The sequence below is a fragment of the Erpetoichthys calabaricus genome, chromosome 2 (genome assembly GCF_900747795.2).
Source record: "Erpetoichthys calabaricus chromosome 2, fErpCal1.3, whole genome shotgun sequence".
NCBI lineage: Eukaryota > Metazoa > Chordata > Cladistia > Polypteriformes > Polypteridae > Erpetoichthys > Erpetoichthys calabaricus.
The window spans coordinates 216,418,693-216,436,144 of NC_041395.2; the positions used below are offsets into that span (position 1 = coordinate 216,418,693).

At 38.0% G+C, this 17,452-nt stretch overlaps 1 protein-coding gene across 1 annotated transcript in view; it reads left to right on the top strand.

Annotated features, from left to right (window-relative positions):
- Window positions 1–4,596, top strand: part of LOC114646797 (pro-neuregulin-3, membrane-bound isoform) — an 824,825-nt gene extending 820,229 nt beyond the window's left edge. Inside the window, exon 10 of the mRNA XM_051922590.1 lies at window positions 5–4,596. Within this exon, the coding sequence (XP_051778550.1) occupies window positions 5–324 (320 nt within the window). The 3' untranslated portion in view covers window positions 325–4,596. The remainder of the gene's footprint in view (window positions 1–4) is intronic.
- Window positions 4,597–17,452: the final 12,856 nt, after the last annotated feature.

Here is a 17,452-nt window from a genome sequence, read left to right on the forward strand (position 1 = left end):
ACACACATCAAGGGAGGCAGGTCTTCCTCCTCAGACTGCCTCCCCCAAGTAGAGAACTCTACAAGTGCAGTATCAGGCTTGGGCCAGCAGGAGGAGGTAGCACTGCTGCTGGAGACTGCACAAGAGCAGCTCAGACTGCTGGCCCAGGCACAGCGAAAATCAGAGGACTGCATTCCTCCTCCTTCAGCAGAGCGTGAGAGCACCTGCTTCCTTCTGCCTCCAGGAGGAGGAGTTGGTGGAGTACTAGCCAGAAGCAGCCCTGCCAAGACACAGCTGACGCACCCAATAGACCCCCACAGAGACTTGGCCCAATGCAGTCAATGAATTGTCAAGAGAGAAAGTGGCCACCAATATTTGGACCAATGATACTCCTGGTAGGAGCTTAGAAAAAGTACTGACGGAAAAAAAAAAAAAGAAAAACTCCAGCAACAAAACTTTAAGCAAATGTTTAATGAAAGAAATGGGGGGGGGGGGGGGTAAAACTTATAAAAGGAATTATTTATATGCATTTATTTAAGTAAGCATCTACTTAGAAAGAAAACCAAATAGTCCTGTCATCTTCATGGTGTTTTTAATTGTTGAACAAAAAAAAAATTAAATAGTAAAGATGAAAAACACACTCAGACACAAATATCTGAAAGTATAAATTGTACACAATACCTCCTCAGCAGTCTCAACCCTGCAGTTCTGGCAAACAGAGTAAAGAATGCAGAAACATTTGATTGTAAACTGGGCTGAAAGTGGAAAACAGAATAATAAATATAGTGAGGTCTAACTTACAAAACCAGGGTTTGGATGCAGAAAGAGGAAAAGTCTTGAACGTTCCTGCCTCCCATGTTCTTCTTTGAAGTTTCTGCTCCCTTATGCTCAGGAAGTTTCCTATCACAAGACCATTTGGTCACAGATTTCTTTAGAATCTGCCCCCATGCTTGCCTCTGTGTCTTTGTTCTTGTCACCAGTTGGTATAATGAACTTTCCTATCCCACTCTCAAGTTCTGCTCTTGTCCCTATAACCTTTCAAATCCTTATGCCAACCAAGTGAAACCAAGCACTCTGTGTGTGTCAATCGAGACACTGAGTGTCTCCCTCTTTTTCCCATGGAAGCCACTAAAAGTGATTCTTTAGTCCATCCAAGTGAAATGTTTCAACTACTAAGTGCTTGTTGTCTTGACTAATTGGTTTCTCATGCCTCATATTTGTAGTTTTTTTGTGTAACATCACCCTTATCTGCTACATGCTTAGGTCATACTCAAGCACTTTCTTTAAGGAATATCTGAGAACCCAAACATAGATAGGACTAATTAACCCCTCAATCTATAACCTGAGTTAAGAAAATATGTTAATGGAGAGCTACAAAAACAACTTTAACTAAAATTTAAATATTTCCCTAACACGTTATAGAGGTATACAAGCATAAGAATTAACACAATATGTTTCACAGAAATAACTGAACTTAATCAAAAAGCACAAGATTACCTCGATTAAACAGGCCAAAAGAAAGGAAATTAAAAGGCAAAGGAACACAAAAAAGAGGAAGAAATAATCTCAGAAAGAATAAGTCACAAAACCCCAGAAACTAAAGACGTGTTAACAAAGATGTAAAACACAAGAACCTCTACCAAGCCAGAGCAGAATCACAACCTAGATTTGAAATCAGATGACTCGGCAGAGACGGTAGCTAGAAAGTATCTAAAGTTTTCCTCAAATACAAGAGAGCTCGCTAAACAGAAGCTGAAGGCTAACAAGACAGAATGCTAAAGACATCACTGAGCAGGCTACACCTTCAAAGCTAACAACCCTCAGTTGGAAAGACCTATGACTGTAGTCCCAAACAACATTATTGGGCTAACCCTCCATGATTTAATTGCTTATATATTAAATTGGCTATAGATCAATATGAATAATACACTAAATAAGGTAGGGAAATGCGGGGGAACCAAACTGTGGCACCTTAGTCTATGTAGTGGACTCTTTTGTTCGTAATACTCTTTGTCTTGGTACAGAACCCAACTTGTGGAATCATTCTGCTCTCAGAATTTGTCTAGAGTGCTTCATTTGCCACCCTGTCCTTTTAATTACTCCTGAATGTTCTTGAGCTTCCTACTTTCAATCCTAAGAGGCTACAAAACTGTTCCTTTGATTGCCACCCCTCATCTAATTGGCTTGTTCCCACTTTGACCCCTATAAGGTTGTCTATGGTCCACTAATAAACACTTTCTGTACTAAAGTATTATCTCCATGGATTTTGGTTTTCTGCTGACTGTTTTGATGGCCTCTACCCTAACACCATATTGCCAATCTGCTTTCAACCCTTAGGAACTGTGAAAGAGTAGCTTGAGCAAGAATTCTTTGATGATGAGAAGAATAAAACTGTAAATAATGCCAAAAGACCTCTTGGTTACAGTTTTCTTTAATCTGAGAAATACTGTGCTCTAATGCTAACTACAATCCAAGGTGCATTAGCTTTTAACAATTCGTTTGCCTACCACATGATTCTTTAGAGATGAAATTCTGCTTCAAACCTCTTCACTACATTATGCGGTCCTGACAGCACTGTGTTTTTAAGGTTCTTGTCATGTTGACTAAGTAGATCCCAAGTTTTCCTACTTCCTCTGTCTAGAAGCCATCCTTGATTCGAATGTTCATTTGTGGATGAATGCTTCAGCCCAGTGTTTACCAAGACATTTCACTGAAGGATTCTCCAAGTAAAGTCAGAAAAAGTAGAATTCATGGCCCAGTGTATTTATGAAAAAGACAGGAACTCTTGTCTTCACTTTTCCATGGTTAAGCCATAGTTGAACCACAACAGTGTTCTGAATGACAGGCCATTTAGATTGCAGACAGAGCTGCTGAGGAGGTTGAGGAAATTTGTCTCTAAAAAAAAAAACTATGACACCATTTTATTTGCCTCTGTGAAGCAGGAACCCAAGGAGTGCACAAATGGTAACCCTCCTGATGAGAAATATTAATTCTCCGAACAATCTAAGGATGAAAAGTGTGGCACTCGATTCAGAGGAGCAAGGTGATGCCTCGGAGGGAATCTGATGTACCCATATAGAAACTGCCCCTTTTCAAGGACTCTCTTCAATGCTGTTCTCAGAAATCAGAGAGCTGGTGGTTCATCTGTCAAGGGTTATGAAGAGTTCTCATCATGCCAGCAGGGACAATCGCTGCTGCTGCTGACTACTTGTTGGATATAGCCCGGGACTCCCAAGTTTCAGATGGCCTCTGGTCTTTCCCAATTTTTTTGTTTTTTTATTCTATTCTCAGATGCTACATGTGAAGGGTATGAAAGCAGTTCTCAACATTGCACCACACAATACTTGCCAGTAATGCCCCCCTCCTGTCTCCCAGCTACACCTTCCCAATGATAAATCCAGCACTGGGTTTAAACTAGTCAGAGGAACTTGCTCAGTACATTGGGGTAACTGATGTTATTTAAATAAATGTATAATATAAAAATGCACTAGATCTTGTTTTACTAGTGACTGTTATTCTGACCTATGTACTGGAAACTTGTCTTTCTTTCTTCCTTCTTTCTTAATGCTGGAAAAACCACCGGCCAATTTAAAGTCATTAAAGATTTGAAATAAAAGATAAGAGCCCACCGTCTTGCACTAGACCATCAACTACCATACACAGTGAGACTGCCTTGCTTTTGCACTGAGCCTGCACGTGGAGTGGTCTTTCTGAAAATAAGCCAGAGTGATAAAACGATTAGGTGAGTTCCTGGCCAAGGACTTTGTAGAATAAATGAATTTAAGCTGTAGGTTAGTAATATATAATGGGTAAAGGTTATATAAAGAGAAGGTTTACATTATAGAGTCTACTTTAGACTCACTGCAACCCTCGCGTGTCGATAAAATTGCACACTTGAGGTGTATGCATCCAAATCTGAGACATTAATAGGACAGCTAGAAATGTCAAATAATTGTAAAGTACATATAGGAACAAACCTGACCCAAGCTGTGGACAATGTGGTCTGAGTTTATCATTTCAATACCTTTTCAATAAACTGCCTTGCAAATTTTTTAAATCACACGGTGCCAGTGCTGAAATTTCACATAGCTTAAAGATATAAGAAAGTAAGTAAATATTAAAGGGATTTTTTTTTGAAAGGAAAGGTTTCAGGATCATTTTACTGGAGAGTGACAAATGTAATAATCAAGCGGATTGGATTGAATATTTCACTCATTAAAGTAAAGCAAATAGCATTGAGCTGAGTAAATTTCACACTTAGGTAGATACAAAGTGATAATCGGCTATGTTACTCTGTACTGGAGAAAAAGCAATGCAAACAAAACACAATTTATTTGTTTATAATTTCTTTTTTTTGTTTCTCAAATTACTTTGACCTGAATAATCACCTTCATCATTTTCTCCTTGTTCTTCACGTAGACAAGAGATGAAATATTTCCTTGTTTCTCATGCTTTGCTGTGATAAATGATCCCTATTTTGCTATATTCTTCTGAAACGATTGATCTCATTTTCTTCTTGAGCCAAATGATCTCTTCTCATCTTACATCCTCCTGTGTGGAGTAACTGCATTTTACTCATAATCACCTGGAATAAATCATTTCCCTTGCTTTAATTTATCTGTTCTCTTATGCTAAATCATCTTTTTTTTCTCTCTCCTTAACTTTCTTTGTGAAAAATTGTGCCCTTTTAGGCAAATTATTTTCCTGGTTCTTTGTTTCTTACGAATAGCCCCCCTTCCTCATAGTGTGCTGCAATGAGAGATCTCCTTTAGAACAGGGGCCTTTCAAGATAAACATCTATTTTTTCTTATGGTGTCATGAAACAAACAACCTCTTGTTCCATAGTATCTTATTTCCCTATCATTTATATTTTCTTCTATAAATCAGAGCTATTTGAACCCCAGACTCATTTTGTTATCATAAGATACAGAGATTTCCTGAGAGTATTATAGACACAAAGGATCTTCTTTTCTATCTTTCCATGTGATGAAAGGTGTCCGTTCTTATTTTAATCTCATAATTTGAATTATCAGCCTTTTCACTGACCTTCCAGAGAATACTATACATGGTGGAATTTTCATGAACAGAAGGATGAATTATTTTTCTGATGTTACTTCTTTTTACGTTTTTTTTAATATACTATAACTGTATACACATAGATGTATAGAACAGTCTGTAGTTAATACGTTGCCTTACTGCACCAAAAACATGACAACAGTGATGAAACATGAAATGGGTGTGTGTAACTGTTTACCAAACAGTTTATAGTGACTACCATAAAGAAGATCCATATTGAGACTTAAGAGATGGTCATTGTATGAGACACAGAGCATGTCGTGGACTAGCAGAACTCTGCCAGGATCTGTGATGATGCATCACATTGCATTTTTGCCAGAGATTTAGTAAATCCTGACCTGTCGCATTCACATTCAGTATAGTTATATGCATATGTATCTTAAATCTGAGATCCAGTAACACAAACTGCATGTGTACAGTATGTATTATTCTTGACAAATACAATGAAGAAGTGCTTACAGCAAAGTCACCAATGTGAAATTAATGCTTAAAGTGTTCATGTATGCTTAAACACTTAAAGTGTTAATTTAACTGAATTAAGGAGACACAGGGGAGCAGTGATTATGGAGACACAGGAAGTCACATGCTTCTTTGTTTCTTCCACAGTCTGAAAGAAGCCAACCTGGGATAAGAACTGTGAAGCCATGTTAGCTTCAACCATAAACCTGTCCCTTACAGCCCCTGGAGAATATAAACTCCCCACAAACCCATTTTCATGGTCTCTAACCTGATGTTCACATCATTCCAACAGACTGGCTGATGACAGCTCTGGTGCTGCATTGAAACACTTCTTTCCACTCCCTCACCAAAACGAGCCATTAAGCAGGGATTGTCCCTGCTAAAACCCTTTTTAGTTTCTCATGTGTTTTTTTTTTGTATAACAGTTTAAGAATTATGTTAATGTTACTTCAGTTAGTTTTACATTGGTGATTTTGATGTACTTGGTAAGCAACTTTACCAAAAGTCATGACTGTTCGTGTGATCACGACTGAGATCCCGGGAATGCGAAATATTCAATTTATTTTTGTATTACACCTCTTTATTATGAGCTGAATGATTGCTCTGCATGATAGATTTTTTAAAAGACGAATGATCTTTGCTACCTTAGTTTTTTTTAGACAAATGATCCACCATAATTACACTTGTATTTCTTGTGTCTCCAGACACAAATATTTATCTTTCTTCATAATCACTTGAGCTAAAAGATCTTGTTGTTCTTTGTATTCTTAGAAGATGAATGATCTCCTTTTCTTTAAAGTCTCTAGAGACAAATGAGCATCTTTTCCTTATATTTGACCAATTTGAAAGATTACCTGCTCCTTATACTCTCAATAGATGAATGATTTCCCTTTATTGTTTTTTTTTTTTTTTCCCTGAGATGCAGTAAATGATTCCGTTGTGCTCATATCCACACAAGATGGGAGAACTACTTTCATATCTGGTCTCTGGTGATAAAATAAGACTTTTTCATATATCGATTAGCTGGACCATCTTTCTACTTCTTCTTGTCTTTAAAAATGAATGGATCTTTATGCTTTTATGTCTCTGGAGACAAATGATCTACAAAGGTTTTGCTTATATTATCCTGAGATGAAAGTTCTGCGTTCTTCTGTTCACTTCAGATAAATGATCATTTCTTCATGTTCTCCATGAACACTTGGTGAACTTTTCTTCAAATTCAGATGTAGTATCTTGCTCCTTATATTCTGATAATCTGATCTATCGTTACACTTTGTCACCTGAGCTGAAGGATCTCCTTCTTCTTTATATTCAACTGAAATAAAGTCTACAATCACTTTTCTGAATTGATTCAGTTGTTACACAAAGTTTAATCTTTGCTCTCCTGATCCAGTTATCTCTGGATTTACCTCTTAAATTTTAATGTTTAATTTATTTCATACTTCGGAAATTAGTCTTTCAATATTCAATCAATGATACTCACAAAGCACCACGGACACATAAATGACCTTAAATAGATGGAAAGATTTGCCCTGTCATTACTCAAGACTTGTGACTTTGCTATAATTTAATACTGTATTACAATGATGACAACCATTGACTGAAAAAATATTGTCAATTATGTTACTAATTTACATGGTTCTGAAACTGCAGAAAGTCATTTTCTTGGATTGACGCTATGTGAAATTAAACAAGAAGAACATCTTTTGAATTGAATTATTATTCATATCGTAACATTTAGCATCAACACTTTGATCCAAGATTAATTTCTCAGAAACATTTGCAGTCACTATCGAACATTAGTTTTGACAAGAGCAAGCCATTCATCCTAACAAAACTCTCAAATCCTGTCTATGGAATTTCTCCAGAATCTCATCAATAGGGATGAGCGAAACAGCAGAGTTTTGTTTCCCTGAGATCACCCCTAACATCTGCTTCACAAAAGAGCAAAATGTACTAAATGAAGATTTTGTAGATTTTTTTCAAGTTTTTTTGGGATGGAAGTAAGGATTATTGCTCCCTAAGGATTATTCTGCAGTTCAAACTGCTCTCTTTTTCCATGTGGTTTCATTCTATATTATCACACTGTGTGCCTGCACATTCACACCTCACACTGCTCATTTGAGTCAGAGTTACCACCACCTGCACTCACTTTACCCAACTCCATAAGCCAATACCCAATGCCCACATACTCAGGACATTGGATTTTAGCAGTGGCAAAGTGCTTGCAGGTGTTTTCTCTCTAGCTGTGCCCATAATACACTGTTCCATGCCTTTGCACAAGCAGAAAAAGACTGCAGATGGAATTAATATATATATATATATATATATATATATATATATATATATATATATATATATATATATATATATATATATATATACTAATGGTGCAGATTTTCATTTAAAATTCAAATTCAGAATCGCTTGATTCGTTTCACTAATCACTAATGTCAACTAAAATATTCCATGTTAATTTATTACAAGTATCTATGGTACACTGCGAGAAGAACATCTTCCTAATTTGTGCAAAATTTGCCGTTAACAAGTTCTTGTCTTTGAAATTTACATCCAGGTTCCACTGCACTCATACCCCTCTAAAATCTGAAAAGATTAATCTCCTTCAATTTCTCTTCATAGATTATACCTCTCAATCCCAGAATCAGCTCAGTTGTTCTTTTTTGGACTTTCTCTACAGCTACTATGTCTTTTTTGTTATATTGAGACTAAAATTGCACAAAGTATGCCAGATGAGGCCTCACCAGTAAATTACATGACTTAAGCAAAACCTCCTTTGATTTGTGCTCTACATATCGAGATATAAAACATTACCATTCTGTTAGTTTTCTTAATGGCTTCTGTACTAGGGTGTTGTACCGTGTTAGCCATTATGAATATAGTGAGAAGTCAAGCAAAATGACACCTTTTATTGGCTAACTAAAAAGATTACAATATGCAAGCTTTCGAGGCAACTCAGGCCTCTTCTTCAGGCAAGATGTAATCAATTCAAATTTCAGACCTCCCATTGTGTATTCAAATCTAATGTTTTCACTTCCTACATATAATGCCTTACACTTGCTTTTGTTTATCATCACCTGTCACAGATCTGCCCAAGTAGTTAGTTTAGGTATCCAATGTAAGGTATGTATTAATAGATATTAACAATAATACATTATCATTATATGTTACTGTCATTTTTCATTGTTAAATATAATGTTAAAATACTCATAATGTGTTTTATAACCATACAGGCAATATATAGTTGCCTATAATGGATACTTAAATTATAGTGTTACCTAATTTTTCTATATAGTTTACATTTTGTTACAGTAAATCCCATTCTTACACTCACCTCAAGCTCCACCTCGTACTTTTAACTGAGGTATTTTTTATTCTACAGTTAAATGTAGCATTCTTTATTCATCTATTTAGAATATAAAAGAATGTGTCATCCCTTTTCATCATTTCCATGAATAAAAAGATACACAATGAACCTTACTCAGTACCACTTTTACTGGAAATATGTCATTTCACTCTATTTTGTCTAAATAGTTCCTTTTACCATTTGAAAGTTAACTCTCAGAAGATTCTAAAAAGTGGTGTCCAATTCTGTCTGTCAGACAGAGAAGGTGATGATATATTACAGTCAGTCACAAAGGTCATTTTAAGTGTTAATCTGTGTTGCTAATCCAGAAAGGGAAAGTAACCACATAAAGTGGCTAATCTGATGCAGTACTATAGCTTTCAGTTAGTCAATGAAAGAGTCAAGGAAAATGAAGAATGAAGATTAATGTGGTTCTGTCAGAGAAATAGGGGCACTGCTAATCCTGTCCTGATCATCAGAAAGCCAGAGTGGAAATCAATCTTTCCCAAAGGGATGGCAATCTGGAATGTTCAATAAGAAAATGAAACTTCTCATCCACTCCACTAAATCGCAGAGAAGAAGTGTTAATCTGACCTGTCAATTAAACAGTGCTAATCTGGCAATGTCATTTGCTGATTTGTCAATCGAACTTTGTTACTCACTGACCTGCCCATCAAACAGTGCCAATCTGGCTTTGTCAATCAAACAAGGATAGTGTAAAGTCTGCCCTGTCATTCAAACAGACAAATTGTTTATCCAGCTTTGTCGATGATATAGTCTTTACATAACATTGCCAGGCCAGACATTGATCCAAACTTATTCCTAAAGTTAGCCAAGAACATTCCTGCTGAATCAAACAGTATAGTTGAATCAAAATGTGTTGGCTAGAAAAACTTCAACTTTGATATGTAGGGCTGGCCCAGAGCAGTATTGCCTGGTGTCCCCAGCCTCTTCCATGTCCCTCTAAGTGCTCTTCCACATCAGCAGTTTGAACTCAGTGCTCTCTTCCTAAAGGGCTTTGAATGTCTTAAGAGGCTCCACTGTTTTCTCTGTGCCAGACGTACTGGTGTGTCATGTGTGAGTGCAATGGCTGAGCTGTTTTCTGCTTTTCACAGCTTGGGGATTGTGATGAAGAACAACTTTCTGTAACACTCCTTAACTCAAACCCTTTTTTGGTTCTTTTATTTTTTAATTTTTCAATAAAGAGAAGTTTTCAGTGTTGCACAGGACACTTGTTCGCTTTGGTCTTAAATAACCCCTGTCTATACAGTTGCTTTCTTCACGCCCATGGTGATATACTGTCCTTTTAATCACAAAATTCTTTATGTATTCTGTGTGGACTCTGCTCATTTTCTCATTGTCTGCATGGTTTATCTGCAGATATTCTGCTTTGGTTTCCTCCCATTCCCCAAACGTGTACAGGACACAGGAACTGTCAACTTGAAAATAACCCCTATGTGAGTGACTTTGCATTGCAATGAACTGGCATTTCCACCCAGGCACTGGTTATTGTATTATGCTGATGTCGCAACCATAAGCGACCCTCATTTGGAATAAAGAAGTACAGATGGTTGGATGGAATTTTCTTAGTGGATATATGATGGTGACCAACCTGCTACAAAACAAGGCTCACAGACAAATTATCTCTAATCTTAAAACAAAAATCATAAGAACTAGCTAACAAACATGGAATGTGTTGCAGAATGGCCCCAAAACACTTTGATTCTGTAATGATATTACATAAAGGGCAGGGAATGCTCTGCTATTCTGAATTACTCTGTTTTGATTAAAACATTTACATATGAAAACAATTCTCATATTATCCTTTAAATTAACAAATTATCCTTTGTTATTATATTTAATCAGGTAACAGAATGGTTAGCACTGCTACCTCATGAATCGAGGACCCAGTTATTATATGTGAGGTCTGAATATCCTTCAAGTCTGCATGTGTTTTATTTCTTCTGAACCGCAGATAAGTGTGGATTAGATTAAGTGTCAAATCTAAAATGGCTTCCTGTGGGTGTGAGTGTACACGTAGTGGGCCTACTTTGGTTATTGCCTTGTGCCCAGTTTTTTCAAGGAGAGGCCATGTCTTCCATAATCCTAAATTAGATATTGCTTTATGAATATTATGTAATAGAGTATAGAGTCTCTTCTACAATTAACATCATTCTAAGCCATTCTACTAGTACAAAGTTTCTTATATTGTTTTCACATAATTATTGGCAACCTCATTACAGGCGAGTTAGACGGATATTACGGAAGGAATGAAACCAGTTTTCTTGTTTTTAGGTTCAGTGTCTTAGCCACCCTAGGACTTCAAAATGTCTACCATTGAGCTGTCTTCAGCAAAAATGATTTGCACATCAGTTTCTTAATTGCATTCTCTGCGAAATGCCCTACTTAAAATAAGGATTGATAATTGTTGGAGAAGATTTTTCCTTACCATTCAAAGAAACATACAGAAAGCAACTGCAAAGATGCTCACACTTTTAAGGAAATGGTCAATGCATCCATTTCTTAACCCACTTATGCAGTTCATGGGAAACTAATGTCCATCCTGGCACTGCTGGATGGCGTGCCAGTTCATTGCAGGGAAACACTCATACACAAATGCACATTCGGCCAAATTATTGTTTCCAGGTAAACTAACATGCATGTCTTTAGGATATGGGAGGAAAGCTCCATCTCCATCATGACACAAGGAGAAGGCGCTGGTGCCCAAGTGAGGATGAAACTCTAGGAGGCAGTAGCTCTAGCAACTGTGCCACCCTCCACCACAATCGTTTCTAGTTAAATATTGTGGACCACCAGGATTCATACAGCCACCTTAACTTGACACAGACAGGCAGAGACACAAGTGTTGCACAGCACACGTTTTTATTTCTGTGGGGAAGTGCTTTTCTCTCGCTTCCCACAGTAACACATTCCAAAGCACCAAGCACAAAACACACACTTCTTCTCTCTTTCTCTCGACTCCACTCCTCCTCCTCCTCTAGCAAGCTTCATCCTCTTCCTCATGACTCTGGCTCCCTAAATGGAGTGAGGTGGCTCTTTTTGAGCTGGTCCTGGGAGTGTTCCAGGTAGCTCGTTAATCAGACCTGGAATCACTCCCAGTTATGGTGAAAGCCCAATATAGGGCTCTGCAGCTCCCCCTGGCGGCCCCCACGGAACCCAACAGGGCTGTGCCAAACTCCAACTCCCAGCATGCCCTATGGGAATCCATGGTGCCACAGCCATCCGGGAGGACTTTCCTCTAATGGAGGTAGTGCCTTGCAGATGCCCTGTCCCTCGGTCCTGGTGGCGTCCTGGCTGGGTAATGGCTGTGGCTACCCGTCACAATATTTTCTGGCATGCGAGTCCCTGTCTTGCACCCCAAAACATGAGGCTGAGTTTCAGTACTTTAGCAAAACCAGCTTTATTCTGCTTGAAACGAGAACAGCACGGTTATTTATTGTAACGGGATCTACCATTCTCCTAAACACAGACTCAGCAGTCAGGCAGGGTCGTGGCCAGGTTAGTGACCAAGTAATACTGTTCCCTGCATTTATAATATTCCTTGCATCACCCATTGACGATTTGCTTTCGCTGTGAGCTGCTGCAGCACTAGGAACCTGCGGTTGCTCCGGGAACAGATAGGCTGTCTTCCACAGATGTGGAACACTCTTTGGCATGTCACCTCATTGGGGGGAGTCCCAAAAGAGTTTAGAAACCCTATAATTAATACACAAAAAGTGGCAAAAATTTTATGTGTCTTTCTCCAGGAAACACGGGGTGAAAAATGACACATTTCTTTTACAATTGAGACTATTTATGCATTAAACATTTAAGTTGAAGCACAAATTTTAATATTTCAAATATCTGACATAACTATTCTTATTTAATATGTACGTCTAACACATGATTGTCATGAACACCCCAAAGAAGGGCACCTTACACTACTCCATGTTCTTATTCTTTTATTTTTAAATCAGACAGAAATTTGCAAACAGAAAGTACCCAATGCAAAGAATATAAAAAACATGCACACATGTAAAAGTGCATCAAATGTCAGTGCTGCAATGGTGTCACTTCTTCACTCTCCTTATCCTATAGATTGTGCAAGAAGCAGCAAAAGAACATCAGATGTGCAAATTGGCGTAAGCCAGGGGCTATCTTCAAGTGAATTTGCTGAAGCTGTTTGCTTTTGTGCCTATGTTTATCTTGATAAAGTATTTTATATCAAAAAAAATTCTCATTTTGTTAGTTGGGCAATTAATAGACCATCAGCAAGCTCAGTTTCAGAAGCCTTCTCTCCTAAAACGGGTCTAATCGTACACGGCCAGCAGAATAGCCTTAGGTCAATTCATTATTGGGCTGTCAAGACTGAATTATTTATTTATTTATTTTACCAATGTCATTGTGAGGCGAGAAGAGAGAATTGCTGTGACTGCCGTGTTCTGTGACATGCAGCTTAGCAACCGGATTTGAAGCAGATGGAAAGATGAAGGACAGCAAAGGTTGGAGGTTGAAAGGCATGACAGTGTAGACTGAAAACTCAATTGCATCAAAAGAATGAAAAGCAGCAGTCTGCAGGTGAGCTGACAGCCGGCAGGTACTCTCTGCCAAGCTCAAGGTGAAACCTGCATGCTCAAGCCTACTTTTAGGGGACCCAAATTTAAGGCATGCTAGGAACTTAAACTGAACCTTGTTTGGAAAATGGCAAGGACGTATTCCTACAAAAAACTATCTTGGCAGGTTTAAAAGCCCTTTGGCTTCCTATATTGTACTTTCATTATGAGTGAAATCTTCAGTAAGCTACCAACAATAAGATGAAGCAAAGCACTTGATTCATGATCTAACTTTTTAATAGATTTTTTTAATTTACCACTACACAAAGCTGGTCACATAATTCAGTTTAAAGCACTTTACACACTAATGTGCAAAAATTCTTTGGAAGATGTAAAAAAAATCCTGTAAAAGCATGCTTTTAAGCAGCTTTCAAAAATAATACAAATGAAGTGTATCTAAACATAAAAACAATTTACTATAAACAGCAGTAAACCTAAAAAACTAAATCAAATCCATACGGTGTGTGACCTCAAAGGTCAAGTTGTCATACTGTTTTATAAGAAAATTGGCCGACAGTCTGTTCTCAGCTGCTTTAAGAACCTGCCTTTAAGAACTCTCCCTTGTTTCTATCTCTCTAGATTATCCAAGGCAGCCTCCATAATGTTGAAATCAGGGCTCTTTGAAGACCATACCATCTGTTACAGAACTCCTTGTTGTTCGTTTTGTTGAAGACAGTTCTTCATGAACTTGACCGTGTGTTTGGGGTCATTTTCCTATTGCGGAATAAACTTGGTATTGACTAGGCACATCCCAAATGGTATTGTGTGATGGATGAGAATCTTTTTGTACTTCCCAGCATTAAGGACTTAATTAATTCTGACCAGATCACTGACTACATTTGAGAAAATACAGCCCTAAATCTGCAGGGAACCACCACTGTGGTTTACTGTTTTCTGCAGACATTCATCTATGCACCATTCTATAATACTCCAGCGGACAAACTGCCTTCACTTTGAGACAAATTTGGACTCTTCAGCTGCCGTTTTCTGCACCACATTGCTTGTGGTGTTTCCATATGTAGACGAGTCTCTTGGCTTTACTTCCACCTTGGAGGAATGGTGTTCTGGTTGCAACTCTTCCCTGAAGGCCACTTCTGATAAGCCTTCACATAGGTGTAACTTGGGCTCCAGTAGTTTCTGTGTGTTAAGAACTAATAATAATGCTGGGCTTCTTCTGATTTCAGTTTAATGTCTCTCTTGTCCACTGTACTCAGTTTCTGTGGCTGAATATCATGTTTCTGGTCCTTAGCCTCACTTTACCTTGGACAACACATCTGGAAAATCCTGTCTGCTTGGGAGACCTTATATTCTGGCCACCTTATATTCTGTTGCTATGTCCACTCTTCCCATGGAGTAAGAATTGACAACTACTACCACAACCTCATCCTATTAGGATGGTTGTCACCTTGACCAGTTTTATGCCCTCTACACAGCTGTTTCAGCTAATCTGTTTGGTTTAACCAACTCATTATGTCATTGATCTTCAGCACCTGTCTGTTATCTTTATTTAAATCATGCACTGGGCTATAAACCTGCAAAGTTATCAAGTGTTTATCTGAAAAGTGTTCTGTTACTTACTATAAATTACAAAGATTTCCCTGTAACATTTATTTATTTTTTAACTAATATTTGGAAATCTGAAATTTGCTCTTTTCTACTGACATACTAATTCAGAAGACAAAAAATAAACACCTAACACAAATGTATATGAAGCATCTGAAGTATGTAAGGTTTTTGCAAGGTACTGTATAATTTACTAAGCTACCAACATTTGTTAAAAATTCTCAAAGGGTTTTTTTTTCTATGTTGCCTCCATTTTGCCTGCCTCTTAACTCCTCACTTTGACAAAAGAAACTCTAAATCTTGAAAAATAGAATGGAACAGAAAGACAGTGGAGAATGTGGTGTCACATGTAGGTAGATGTCTGGTGCTTTTCCTGTAGGTTACACCAAATCATTTCATCAAAAAAAAAACTGCTGCATATAATAAAAAATTAACAAATAGGAAGCAGTACAATTCACTTTATGAATCACATTATAATTAGTTAAACCTTACATACAATATATTTGAGCTGCAACAGCCTCCAACCTAAGCGTATAATTTTCTCATCTGATTAGGGATAAAGACAATTGTAGAGAAGTTAAAAATAAAAACATATATAGGAAACAAAGGTAGAAATGTCTATCTCAAAAATATACCATGCCGTCGTAAACATTTTCCTTTTTCAGGGTCTTATGGTCACCTTAAATCAACCAAACCTTTAAAACCACAAGCCTCATATTGTGTAGGTTCCCCTTGTGCTGCCAAAACAGCTCTGACCCTTTGAGATATGGACTCCACAAGACCTCTGATGGTGTCATGTGGTATCTGGCACCAAGACGTTACCAACAGGTCCTTTAAGTCCTGTAAGTTGCAAGGAGGAGCCACCATGATTCACAATTGTTTTTCTAGCACACCCCAAAGATGAGAAAATTTGCAGGCCAATTTAACATCTTGAACTCTTTCTCATGTTCCTCAAGCCATTCCTGAACAAGTTTTGCAGTGTGGTAGGGTGCATTATCCTGCTGAAAGAGGCCATTGCCATCAGGGAATACAGCTGCCATGGAAGGGTGTACATAGTCTGCAAAAATCTTTAGGTAGGTAGTAACATCCACATGAATGCCAGAACACAAGGATTCTCAGCTGAACATTGCCCATAGCATGACACTGCCTCTGTCAGCTTGCCTTTTCCTCATATTACATCATGCTAATATTTCTTTCCCAGGAAAAAAAACTGCAATGCACCGTCCACATGATCTAAAAGAAAATGTTATTCATTAGACTAGGCCACCTTCTTCCATTGCTCTATGGTCCAGTTCTGATGTTGATGTGCCCATTCTAGGTGCTTTTTGAAACTGCATTCTGTACATGGACATTCTGACAAGTCCACAGGTATGCAGCATCATATACATCAAATTATGATGCACTGACACCTTTCTCTCATGGCTAGGCATTAAGTTTTTCAGAAATCTGCTACAGAAGTTCTTCTGCGGGATCAGGCCAGATAGAGTAGCCTTTGCTCCCCACTCAAATCAATGAGCCTTGGGCACCCATGACTCTGTCACCAGTTCACCATTTGTCCCACCTTGGACCACTTTTGGAAGGTACTAACCATTGCTTACCGGTAAACCCCACAGGAGCTGCCGTTTTAGAGATGCTCTGACCCAGTCATCTAGCCATTACAATTTGGCTCCTTATCAAAGTTACTCTGATCCTTACACTTGCCCATTTTTCCTGTTCCCAACACATCACCTTCAAAAACTGACTGTTCACTGGCTGTTTAATATATCCCACCGTTTGACAGCTGCTATTGTAAAAAGAAAATGTTGTTGGTTTTAATGTTGTTGTTGATTGGCGTGAATCCATTATAAAGGAATTTTCGTCCAGGTTACTCATTGGGTAGACAAAGTTGTTGGGGCTTCTTAAGGTGTATAATGTTTCAATCAGTCTGAAGTTTTATATGGTGGTATACATCCTAAAAATAATTAAGGTAATATATTTGGATTCAGGGTTGGAAAATGGATGGATGGATGGATATCTGATTAAAGTAGGTTAATTGAAACAAATAAACTATATTGAAAATTTCCCCAAATCCAATTACTGTTAGCATTTAACAAATATTGGAAGTTATTGCTACTCAGGTATATTGTACGGAGGTTTTAAGTGATTGCAATGTGACTGAAAAAAACTGAACTGCACAAAATAGTCTGCTCTTCCTATCTGATATTGACCTTTTCTGGTGGACAACCCAAAATAATAGAAGAACAGGGATATTAGACTTTGTGTTCTCCCCAGGTACAAGACTGTAGCTCCATTCCCCTGCTGACCTAGTTTGGACATTTGCAGGGCTGCCTAAGAATTATGGTTTGGGCAGGCAGCCCAATTGGGGAACTCTGAGACTGACAGAAGGACCTCTGATGTG